The sequence below is a fragment of the Grampus griseus genome, assembly GCF_964374135.1.
Source record: "Grampus griseus genome assembly, chromosome: 20".
NCBI lineage: Eukaryota > Metazoa > Chordata > Mammalia > Artiodactyla > Delphinidae > Grampus > Grampus griseus.
The window spans coordinates 28,517,898-28,531,203 of NC_139014.1; the positions used below are offsets into that span (position 1 = coordinate 28,517,898).

The window sequence follows — 13,306 nt, forward strand, 5'->3', positions numbered from 1 at the left end:
CGGCCATGGCTCACGGGCCCAGCCGCTCCGCAGCATGCGGGATCCTCCCAGACCGGGGCACGAACCCGTGTCCCTTGCATCAGCAGGTGGACTCAACCACTGCACCACCAGGGAAGCCCCGAACTAAGTGATTTTTAAGATCTCTTCCAATTCTGTTTATGATCCTGTAATCACTAATGGAGACACAACATGTACATCCATCTTGATCTGTAGAGAATAGCAAATCATATCCTACCTGAATAAGATATCTAGAGTGTAATGGTGATGAGTATTGATACTTATCTTCCTCCAAGTACCTTTCTCTTCCAATTTTTATCTCAGTGAATATTTCTAACACCCAGAGTTGCTCAAGCTAGAAACCTGGAAGTCATCCTAGACTCCAACCTCTCCCCCTCATATCCACTTAGTCAACAAAAGTCTTTCAAATCTACATTGTAATGTTTGCCAGTGAAATCATTTTTGTAATCATTCTATAGAACTCAGAAATCCTAGTGAAAAAAGATTTATTCATGAGCTTTTGAGTTTTAGATTGGCTTCCTCTGAGGCCTACTCCCTAACTATACTAAAACCAATTTTTAAAGACTTGGCAGATCAGATGTTTACTTAAGGCAGATTCGGGAACTTCTAGAATGGTAAATAATGCTAGAAATTAGCCTTTGATTATCAAAGGAGTATCTTATCAAAGGATTATCAAGAGTATCTTATATAATTATGGCATACCTTTTTGTTATTAAATGTTTGAGGAAATAATCCCTTTTTAAGACCAATGTGGTACTGAGGCTCATTACCTTTTCTCCTCATGAAAAGATATGTTTCATCAATTCTATGATGACTTTTTTTCACATTTTAACATCTCTGAAACTGGGACATCTTACAATTACTAGGTGTTAAGCTGTACTTGACAGTATTTTTTTTTCTTAGTGGTACATAAAATGTTTTGCAATTACTGGTCTCTTAGATTTGATGAAACATGTTATAAAGTTCCTATACTTTAAGTCCTGGATGAAGTGAACATTCACCTCTGACTGGCTTACTTTGCGGAGCACAGGCTCCGGACGCGCAGGCTCAGCGGCCATGGCTCACGGGCCCAGCCACTCTGCGGCATGTGGGATCTTCCCGGACCGGGGCACGAACTCGTGTCCCCTGCATCGGCAGGCGGACTCTCAACCATGACTGGCTTACTTTGATTTATTCTTTCCTACTTTATTTTTCAATCAGACTAAGGGAAGAAAGAAAAAGAGAAACAAAAAAAGAGAAAAAAACAGTATCTACTGTGTTTCAGGTACTCTAGGTGCTTTTATGTAAATTATTGCCCAGTAAATGAGCTTCAACAAATTAGAAGACTTAGGTATTTAAAGGAGCACCAATATTCTTTGGAAATAGAATCACGGAATTTCAAAAGTAAAGGGATCTCAGGAGATATCTAGCTCCAGTTTTCTCAACATGGAACTCTTTTTATAATTATCCTCAACAGTGTGTCTATTTTACAAAATTTCTTCAATTGTTTCTGCCTGTCAAGAACCTTTGGACTCTTCTTTTATACAGGCTATCTGCTTTGGCTAAACATATCATATCTGCATTAATTTTTTTTTTTTTTTGTGGTACTCGGGCCTGAGAACAGGCTCCGGACGCGCAGGCTCAGCGGCCATGGCTCACGGGCCTAGCTGCTCCGCGGCATGTGGGATCTTCCTGGACCCGGGCACGAACCCGTGTCCCCTGCATCGGCAGGCGGACTCTCAACCACTGCGCCACCAGGGAAGCCCTACATTAATTTTATAGGTAAATTGTTGAGTACAATTGGGTCCAGCCAAGGTTCTGTAGCATAACATTAGAGACATCCCTCCAAGTTGACATAGCTCCACCAATCAAGCCTTTTTGGGTATAATTGTTCAACCAATTATGAATCATCCCAACTACTAAAACACTTCCCTTCTAAGGGATAAAGTTCACTTTCTTTAAGGTGGCACTCAAAAGACAGTTTTTTCGTGGTCCGACTCCTCTCTAGCCTAGACTTCTGCCATGTCCCACCATGGTGCCTCCGTTTTAGTCAGTCTGAACTGCTTGTTTCCCAAATCCTTCATGTTATTCATGGGTCTTCTCCCCTACTGTTCTTCCTGTGTGGAATGCCTTTTATTCTCTTTATGTAGTAACCCCCAAGTATCCTTTAAGTCTCACTTCTAGTGTTCCCTTGTAAGAAATCCTTTCCTGACAAATCACCTATCTCTGCATTAGACCTAAGTACCCTTCTCCAGTGCTCCCAAGCCACCCTTTGCTTCTTTCCATCGTAGTACTTCATATATTACCCTGTAACTGTTAGAATTTTTAGTCTGTCCCTCTCACCAGAAAGTAAGTACTTTGAGGGCAGGATTCATATTTATTTCTTTGTCCCTGGCACACAGTATGGCACTTACTATTGGTTTTTTAAATTAATTCAAGCATGAATTATGAAACCTTAAATAACCTGCTGAATGTGGATTTCCGTGATCAGTTTATCAATGCTGTGAAAATAAAATATGAGCTTGATTTCAGCTATTCCCTCTTGTATATGCACTGCATTGTCACTCATACCACTTTAGAGGGCTTATCAAACTGTTTATACAAATGTTTCTCAGTCGACCGAGGGCTTAAGGTCAAAGGTTTGTATCTCATTACTAGGGTAGATAATCAATTCGTTTATTGAACGCATAGTGCTTTATCCTGGCTTCTGAGGATCTTGTTCCTAGAGTCAAGTAAATTTGTTAGTAGCTCCTAGGACATAAGTTTTTTAAACTTTAAAAACTGGGCAAGTTGTAATTTCCACTCTTTCAGAACCCTTCATTTTTACAGTGTTTCTGAATTCGTATCTGCAAGTTTTTTCAGCACCCAGGATGTAATTCGTTTGGGTGTGGAGACTTGAGACTCCTTTAAATCAGTTAACCGTCTCTCAGATTTTAACTCCATCATGTTATTTTACATTTTAGAGCCTGGAGACCCTTCAAGCTGATATCTTTTTAGTGGGGGTAGTTTGGGACAGAAGGGAGATAAAGCTTGAGTACTAAATACTTCACCCTTTGTATCTTTTCCATCCTTGCTCTTGCTAGAAACGTATTTGTTGTTGCCATTAAGCATCTTTTTTCTCTTGCAAGCCTTAGTTTATTCTGGATTTGACTCTTCTAGAGAACATAGGTATTATATTAATCATCCTTCACATTTGTATTTTAAAAATTTCAAAGTGTTTTTTGCAGTTTCCTTGGAGGTTCACGAAGCTGGTTAGGAAGATATGGTTACGGTTGAGTTCACGTACAAATGAGCAAATTGAGACTTCGAAGTGGTTCAATGATTTGTCTGAAGTCACAAGCAAGAAGGTGGCAAAACTAGGAGTACAAGAATCCTAATCCAGTGACGCCAAACTACTTCTACTAATGTGAAAAAAGTTCCAAGTAATTAAAATGTTATAACTTCATTTAAATTATTTGCAAAACTCACACTAAAGCTAAGTTGTGTAATTTCTGGTATGTTACAAGAAGTCTATACGAAAAATATTACAGTGCCTTACTACATGCTAAGTGTTGCATTGGAATTGTATGCAAAACAGACCAAATTTCTGCCCTTATGGAGTCATTTGGTAGCAGAGGCAATCAATTATAAACTACAAAAAACACTATGAAGTCCCCATATAGTGTTACAATAAGAATATATAACAATAAGAGTATATAACAAGGGGCCCTGATCTGAGGCAAGGGTATACGTGGTAAGTAGGGGGAGGCCTTAAGGGAAGAATAACCGTGGGACTTTCAAAGAACTCAAATGCCTAGGAGGCTAGGAGAACACAGGAGAAAGGCCCATTCTGGGGCTTGTGGAGAAGTAGGCAGAGGACAAATCATCTAAGACTTTTGGTATCTATCTTTAGAGCAAGAAGCAGCCATAAAGGGTTTTAAGCTACCAAGTAAAGAACATACTGAAAGTAGAGAGACGAAGTTAGGAGGATATTGCAGTGCTCCACCCAGATAAGGTTCGTCTACCCTAATCACCTTTATAGCATTGCATAGTGCTAATTTAGACTAAGGTCAGGCCAATAGAGGCAAAAATGGACATATATGACAGTAAATACAGAAGACCAACAGTTTTTGCTGACTGGTTACAAGGAAGAGTTTGTGGTTGGCACAACTGAATGGATGGTAGTGCCATTCACAGTGACAAGGAACACTATTAAGGACCAGGTGGTTTTTGTGGAGGAAGATTGTTGACTTTAGTTAAAAGTAGATTTACTCAAGAAACAACAAAAGCAGAATCAAGACAAACTCAGGCATTCTGAATGCAAGCCTATAAGACGCTACATGGTTTGGGGACTGTTGAAATGTATCACTAAGATTTTTTTTCTCTGTAGTAGGGAGTGCCAAAGTAAGGGAGTTTTTAAAACATCAACCTTTTACCTTCACAAAAGGTCATTCCTGAAACAGTGCTGGTGGGTCGCTCTGAAAGAAAAAAAACACCTCAAACAATATTAAACAGAATTTCTGGTTACAGCTATAGGACCCTGAGAATGAGGGCTCTTTAGTTTTCAGTCCAGGATTGATGTTTTCTAGCGTATACACAGGAAGATATTGGAAACTGTAGACTTAGTATCAGTATAGATGATTCAGGAATACTTTCACAACAGTTAAATTTATCTTTTACCATGAGCCGAAACCACAGACTCTCTTCCTTTCTCTTTTGTTTTTGCTTATGTGAACCCTTCAAATAACCCAGTGTGCCCTTTGGACTTTTATACTCTTAACTATACGTTCTTGGGGGCATGGGGAATTGACTTACCTGAACTAGTTGTTAATAGAGCAATACACCCTGAATATCTTGTTAAGGGACTTTTATACTCTTAACTATATGTTCTTGGGGGCATGGGGAATTGACTTATCTGAACCAGTTGTTAATAGAGCAATACACCCTGAATATCTTGTTAAGCAAAGCCTGAACATTTAACATGCCTGAGAGATAACGGTCCGTTTCCCTAGAAACTAACATTTCAAAGGTTATTTATTTACTACAAATAGCTTGAATAGAGCTCAAACAGCATTTCTACCTTTATCCTGAAGTAGATGTTCTCCCTCCAGACTTCTTAAAAACCTACAATGACCCTATAGCTCCAAATATTTAATAGTTCTGTAGTAACAATTTTGTCTTGGGCATATTTTGATAATAAAATCATTAAACAGAAAAAAAATTGTTAGAACGTTGTAATTTTGATTCTAGAATTGTGATAAATGTATATTTGTACCTTTAGTAATAAGCTGATATTATTTCAAATCACCTCATCAAGTTCATTAGCAAATACATACAGGTATACCTCGGAAACATTGTGGGTTTGGTTTCAGGCCACTGCAGTAAAGCAAATATAATGAAGCAAGTCACATGAAATTTTTGGTTTCCCAGTGCATGTAAAAGTTATGTTTACACTATACTGTAGTCTGTTAAGTATGCAACAGTATTATGTCTAAAAAAGCAATGTACATACCTTAATTTAAAAATACATTATTGCTAAAAAATGCTATCATCTGAGCCTATAGTACCAGTAACATCAAAGATCATTGATCATCGTAAGAAATATAATAATAAAGTTAAAAATATTGTGAGAATTACCAAAATGTGACACAAAGTGAGAAAATGCTGCTAGAAAAATGGCACTGATAGACTTAACGCAGGGTGCCATAAACCTTCAATTTGTAAAAAACCCATTATCTGCCAAGTACAATAAAGTGAAGTGCAGTAAAATGAGATATGCCTGTACTTACGTAAATAATGTGCTACTAATATCAAGATGCCAAGGTCACTTGCATGTGCAATATATTCCTTGTAGAACATTTCAAAATGTTCACCATATTCCATGATTTTACCTCTCAATCTGTAGTTCTTAATTCATATGGAGAACTTGGCAGAAGTTCTGCAAGAAAAGATTCCCAGGGATTCACTACCATCTTGAGCTTTCAAGTCTTAGATTTTGCCATGATGTACCACAGTGGGTCACAATGTAAAAAGTATATTTCCCTAAGGTAGGGAACATGTCTGTCTCTAAGCAGCTTGAATTCTTAACAAATACTGAAGAAAAAATATCAGTAAGCCACTCAAAATAGGATTTTTCAGAGATTGGTTTTCAATACTTAAAACTACAAACAGTAAAGAAAGGGTGTATGTAGCTGGGCAACAAGTGAGTACCCCTCCCCCCCAAAAGCTTGATTTGCAGGTTTTTAAATTTATTTTAAATTATTTATTTATTTATTTGGCTGCACTGGGTCTTAGTTGCTGTACATGGGATCTATTTTTTTTAGTTGCAGCATGCAGGATCTAGTTCCCTGACCAGGGATCGAACCTGGGTCCCCTGCACTGGGAGCATGGAGTCTTAACCACTGGACCACCATGGAAGTCCCTGCTTTTTAACTTTAGCATAAAGTTAAACTGTTTTAATAGTTAGAAAAAAAATCAGAGGTAATATAAACCATAAGACAAAAAAATTTTAAATAAATGTTCCAACAACATACAGGATTCTTTCTTTTTACTTCCACTGTCAGAAACGATTTTAAAATGACCACAACAATTTTGGGATCTGTCCTTACTCAGCTTAAGTTTGGACAAAAATATTTTAAACAGAAGCTTATAAAAAATGCACAGAGCTATTTTCAGTGGGTTGTTCATATGTGAACAACACTTTTCTGGGAGTTCCCTGGCAGTCCAGTGGTTAGGACTCTGTGCTTTCACTGCCAAAAGCCCAGGTTCAATCCCTGGTCCAGGAACTAAGATCCCCCAAGCTGTGCGGCACAGCCAAAAAAAAAAAAAAAAAAAAAAAAAAAACCCACTTTTCTTATGTTTCAAAAACATCTGTGTGATTTAAAAGAGACACAATTAAGCTTTAAATATTTGAAGGTAACTTGTTTAGACTAGAAAACATATCAAACCGATCAGCCTAAAAGGAATTAATACGTAGGTACATATACAATTTTCCTGTATATTATACACCGAGGTATGATTAAAATCTTTAAAAAAATAAAATACTTCAGACGAAGAAATTGAAACTCCATTAGTCAGTTTTTAGGTTGCCCCTTTTCATTTATAAGTGACATAAAAATACTACTTTTTACACAAATTTAAGACAAATATTTTCAACAGAATGAGACACCACAATGAAGGCTTCATGAATAATTTATTCCATTTGAAGTTTTTTTTTTGTTTTTGTTTTTTTTAAAAAGTATAAACCTTTTCATTTCCTCAATCACAATTTGTACAACTCAGTGTTATGGCATTCGGCAGCAATAGTGTTTGTTCCTTCTTCTTTTTTTGTTGCGTTAAAGAAAAAAAAAAAGCAATTGGACCATATTAAATCTCACTGCTAAACAACTTTAAAACGCCCCTTCAGAAAGTGACCAAGCTATTTTGAGAGAGTTGATGCGGACATGTCCAGTAATGACATTACAATTTGTAGTTTAAACTCAGTAACTTTAAGGTCCACAAATCCAGTTTACTTTGAAAACTAAAGCTATTTTAAAACTTCATGAATACATCAACCTGAGGAGTATTTTAGGTCCCAAATCCAGTTTTTAAATTAATACTCCACAAAAAAGAAAACATATATATAAAAATTTAAACACAGTTCTGGGCCCATTAAAACACCAAGAAAAATCGAAAGGTCAAGATTTCTAGCAGATTTTTTTGAGGGGTGGGGGGAAACAAAAAAAAATGTATGTCAAAAACATTTTTCCTTAATTTAGACAAACTAAACTCTTAAGAGGAAACCCAGACCAAAACATCACTCATGCAACATTAAATGTATTAACAGACTGATATGCGATGCCATAGTGGATGAATAGCAAATTATATGATGCAACAGCATTTAAAAACTTCCTTTTAATGTATTCAATTTGAACATTTTAAATAATGCAACATAGTACTTTGATATTACAGTATTAACATAGTGCTTGATTAAAGATCTGAAAATCTTTGTAGTAACACATTAAGTTAAAAAATTACCTCAGAAGGTAAATATGAAGACGAAAGGAGAATATTTTAATACAGTAATCTGTGCCATACTGACAATTGAGTACGAATACAGCTGAGGATAGTTGACTAAGTAGTAAGAGCTTAATTTTAGTGGTTTAAGAAAAGTTAGAAAGATTTAAAAATTACAGCTACTTTAAAATTTAAGGATTACATATAAGTACACTTGGTGGCCTTCTGGCCAAACAATAAGGTGTACAGAAATTTATTCATACAGTGTTAATTCACAGTCCTGATAACTGAATGGCTTGCATAAGAAAGGTATGGCTAGATGTTTCTCACTGGCTGGAAGCAGACATTATATAACTAATCTTTTAAAATGCCAAAATATTCAACTCCCACCCTGCTTTGTAATGGATAACTGCACAAAAAACAGACATTAGCACTGTAACAAAGAAGTCAAGGTGTTGGTGATCAACTGGTATAAAGTATATTACTTTGCTTACCTATTTAAACAAAACAAAACTACCCATACTTGTCTGTGACAGTACATTAGTAGTCAGATCCATCATCCTGCATGAAAGGCTTAATTTTTTTTTTTTTTCCTGAACCAAATCTCCTGACCTTTTCTAATGGCTATTTAATAATTTTCTATTTGAGTGCGAATTTATATATGAAGGGCAAAAAAAATCTTATCAGTAAATCCTGTATATTTGGGAACTATTCCCTGATTCCCAGATAAAAAGGAATTGTATAATGGGTTCCTTCCTTATGGCTCCATATAAAAGAAACTATCAGGGAATAATTTTTTAAAAATCTGTTTTCAAACTGAGGTGTGGTTACTATAGGCTAGTGATTTAAACAATTGAGAATACAGCTTTTATTTGTAAGAGTCACTATTGAGTTAATAAAATATATAAAAAAGGATACTGTTTTAATAGAAATTCCAAATAAGCATCTTTCCCCTCAAATCTCAGACAAGTTTTTTTTTAAAGTACAGAACAAAATATGCCAACATAATCTGTAGTGTGTTAGCATAATTTAAGAACAAATGCAGAGATGTGATCTTTAAATTTTAACTTCAAAATATGCTGACCATTGGGATTGCATTATAATTTTGAAGAAATGATCAAAAACCTCTGTCACCAATTGTTTTTTTCTATAGGAAAAACAAGACTTGCTAATGTTTCAATATACACAATTTGAAGAAATTATATTGTTCATAAGAAAGTGATATTTAAGCTAAGCATATAGTATTTACAAAACAAGTTTCAGTTAAAAAAACAAAAGCCAACCAAAAAACAACAAAACATACCAAATTACAGTTTTGTAAATACAATCAATTTTGTCCTTGTAGAGAATCAGTGAACATACAAATTCAAAATTTAGCTAGACTGCTTCCAAGAAAGACAGGTAGACTTGGCGACTGTGAATTCAAGTCAGCGACACAGGTAGGAGGCTAACTTGGACTCTCTTGTGAGCAGCACTGTAGAAAGGATTTTTTAAGGGGATAAAGCCTGCATAGAAGCAGTTATCTTGGCATGTGCAAACAAGAAGAGGGAAAGCTGTATTGAAGGAAGGGGTGAATTAAAGTCCCTAAAATTCAAGTCCCTTCTTTAGGGAGGTGAGAACCTCCTTGGCATATGCCCTGCCTTAATCTGAGCTGTGTTACAGAAAAGTACAGACTCTGGTGTTTGGGACTGCCATCTCCAAACCAAGAAAATTAAATAAATAAAAAGGCAAAAGGAAACAGGTTAAGTTTAGAAAATGGTTCTTTAACTAGTGGAATAGTCTGAATACCAGATTCACTGAGGATCTATTTACACCACAGTTTGATTGCACTCACACATCCATACATATGCATACTCTCACACACATTCCCAATCTTTAATTAAAAAAAAAAAAGTCAATCAAGAGTGACTGCTCTTAAAATAATTTGTAAAATGCCTAGAGCTGGGCTAAATTTCAACCTTATAGCAGATCCTGAAGATAATTTTCATAAGTAATAATATTCCCATGCCTAGATGTGCCACTGTTAAAACAACAACAAAAAATGTAAGCATGTAACATTAAACACCAAAATTAGTTTAAGCATTCAGTAGCAAATGTTTTTCTTGTAAAACTAAGTTTCTTTCACTGGAAATGGCCTGAAATATTAGTCATAGCCCTAAACCATAGTACAAAATATAACTGAAGAATTCTCATTTTATTCTAAGTTAAACCACCTAACAATATCACTTGTATATTGCCATCATGTTATTCTGTAAAGGTGTGACTGATATATAAAATGTTGTAAGACCTGGTACCTTTTCAATTTATAAACACAGTGAACTTCATTACTGTACATGTACTCTGCAACTACAGCTTAGCTGTAAATCCTCCACACACAATGGTATGGACATTATTCCCCCTCTATCCCCATTAAACTGTACATCAAGACAATACAAATTTACTGTCCCACCCACCCCCTTACAAAAAAATAATACTCTAAAAGCAACCCTACTGCAACTTTTTAATTAAGACGATTACATATATTTTAGACCAATTGCTTTAAAGCAAGAAGGCAGTATAAACCTTCTAGGAAAATTTTTATAAAAGAGGTTAAGAAATATAAGACAATTTATACATTTAAAAACTTACAATAAATAAGAGATGCAGGCATTTTGAATACTAGATACTATAATCCAATACAAGAACATCTTGATGTTCTGAAGCCATATGTTGAAATTCATTGTTCCTCATGTTTCCTTCTCCATGCTTTTAATATTCATTTAACATAACTGGGTACTATGGCTCATTACTTTTCACAAATACTGTGACTGGAAAAAAAAGGTTAATTTTGCTACGAAAATGTTATAATACGCTTTGTATGATCAGTCATCATCCTAAAGAGTTCAGTATAGTCAATGAAAAATAACAGGGTTATCGCCCATACCCCCAAGTCAAAACAATATTTGTTGAAGTAATAAGAATTAGACCCCATCACAAATGACTTTCACTGAGAAGATAATTGTAACTTAATCTTGCAGCAAAATATCTTTTTCCCTTGTTCTTTTCTTGCACAGTTCCATCAAATGAAGATCACAGCATATTCATGATAAAGTTATATAACTGATTCAGCACCACAAAATGAATTGGGAGACATGAGCGTCTGTCCTGGATTGCAGGGTCACAGGTTAGCCAGGAGAGTGCATTGTACTGTTCCAAAACAAACCTGAAAAGCAAGTAAACTATGTAAGTCACGTGTTTACTTGCACTTTAAATTCTGGAAGCAATTTCCAATGATGGCATCTAAGATTCAAAGTCAATTTAAAGAAAAAAGTGGAAGGTATGAAATAGAGTCTTGAGGAGACTAAAGAAAACTGATTTTCATTAAAATTGTTCTCAAAAGTAGATTACACGTGTTAGAAAGAAAAGCACTCACTCTGAATGATATATAATTCATCTAGCAATCCAAGGGTGCATAACTGTAAACTACCGCCAAAAATGAGAAAAATACATAAGGATCAACATTGTATTCTTGCAAAGTTGTTATGGAGAACTCTTAATGGTAAAAAGAGCTGTACCTGAGGACATCTGAAGTCTGATTTGAGTCAAGTGGGTGGGAGTGTTTACTGTGAAGCAGCTCGTCAGATTGCACTGAAGGCACGTGGAGGTGCAAAGAGGCCTAAAAAATAACAGGTAATCAGTCAGCCAAATGGAAAAGATCTGTTGGTTTTACCTTATTCTCGCAAGGTCTCTTCCTTGATGAAATACATTTTAGATCTATGTAATGAATGGGAGCCACTATAAACATGTTTGATCTTCTTCTTTAATTCATTACATAAGTAATTTTTAAGTGTGAACTTAAAACTTTTTCAGCTTTATTGCTTTTGAGACCGCATAATAATCCTGAAAAAGGATCTCTAATTATTTGCTAAGTGTAACCTGCCTAGATATGTAAAGTAAATGTTTAAGAAAGCACAAAATTGATAAACCTGAGTACAGTCTCTAGGTTACATAGACTGTGCAAATTAACCTAGGCCTAGCAATGAAAACAGTAATAGAAGTAAGCATATGCAAATATTTTACTTAGGAAGTGATAAACCTTAAGCAGAGCTACCTCTGGTGGAATTGTGAGCACAGATGCATTCCTTTGCCCACTCAATTTCACAATGGAGGCTTAATAACAACTGGCACACCCATTTAGGTATGGCAATGAAGAATGAAAGAAAGGAATGTGGTACTCGTTTCACATTTCAGTTCCACGACCAGGGATCAAACCCGAGCCCCCTGCAATGGAAGTGCACAGTCCTAACCACTGGACCACCAGGGAAGTCCCTGTAGAAACTCTTGACAGGTCTCATTCTGTATACTACTGTAAAAGGTACTATTTTATATTTAGGTGTTCTCTCCTCTACAATTGTAATATACGTATAAAATCTTGTTGTATATTCAGAAATATAACCAAAAATATGTTTCAACTGCCCATAAACTCTTGATTTGAGTTATAAGCAAACGTCTCTCATGTGGCAGATCACTACAAATAAATGAATGTACTTAGTACCAGTGCTCTAATTTCAATGATAAAAAGATTTTTTAATCATCTAGGTAACAACCTATTTTTTTCCCAAGCCAAGAGAAACATACCAGATGGTTTTATTTGCCTATGGTATAGAAATAAAATGGGATGTATGAAAACAAAAGGTGAACAAAATTATGGTAAGTTATGCCTTACCTGATAATTCAGACCAGAAGTCCTAATCTCGTTACACTGTATCTGAGGGTGAATGCCCACTTTACACTATCCTCTCTGCAAATATTGAGTAGAAAAGAATCTGGATAGTCCCTTGGACTTTTTGTGAAGTGGTGTTTCTTAAAAATATGTTCTGTGAAACACTATTAATAGGTGTTACCCTTTTCCTGTGTATTAAAGTAAGCTTGGTAAATGGCAGGTAAACAATGTTATTTGCTGCTGTTTTTCAGAGCTTTTAATGTGTATTCTAACAACAAAAGGGGGGTGGGGGCAGAAAGCACATGTAGCACTTCCGAAAGCACCGAAGAACACTTTGTTTTGTAGAAACTCCAAGGTTTACTATGATGCAGAAACCCCCTTGGGAATATGTTCTTGTAATGAGATCTGTATAGACCATTGCACAAAGAATAGACTGGAAGGGGAAGAAAAGTCATATGCTAGAACTATTACCTTGGCCAACACTCTCTAATTATATTACTTCACTAATAGTCAATTCAGATCAACAGCTCTTGTATTCTTCATGAATGTGCCACAGCAATTCATTGCTTAATCACAAATGTCACTGACTCAATGGTATGTGAGCCAAGGGAACCAAGATTTAATAGCAACAGG

General features: G+C 35.7%; 1 protein-coding gene across 1 annotated transcript in view; it reads right to left on the reverse strand.

Annotated features, from left to right (window-relative positions):
• Positions 1–7,138: 7,138 nt before the first annotated feature.
• Positions 7,139–13,306, reverse strand: part of MED13 (mediator complex subunit 13) — a 94,357-nt gene continuing 88,189 nt past the window's right edge. Inside the window, exons 29-30 of the mRNA XM_082678740.1 lie at positions 11,526–11,626; positions 7,139–11,173 (exon numbers count right to left, since the gene is read on the reverse strand). Of these exons, the coding sequence (XP_082534866.1) occupies positions 11,041–11,173; positions 11,526–11,626 (234 nt within the window). The 3' untranslated portion in view covers positions 7,139–11,040. The remainder of the gene's footprint in view (positions 11,174–11,525; positions 11,627–13,306) is intronic.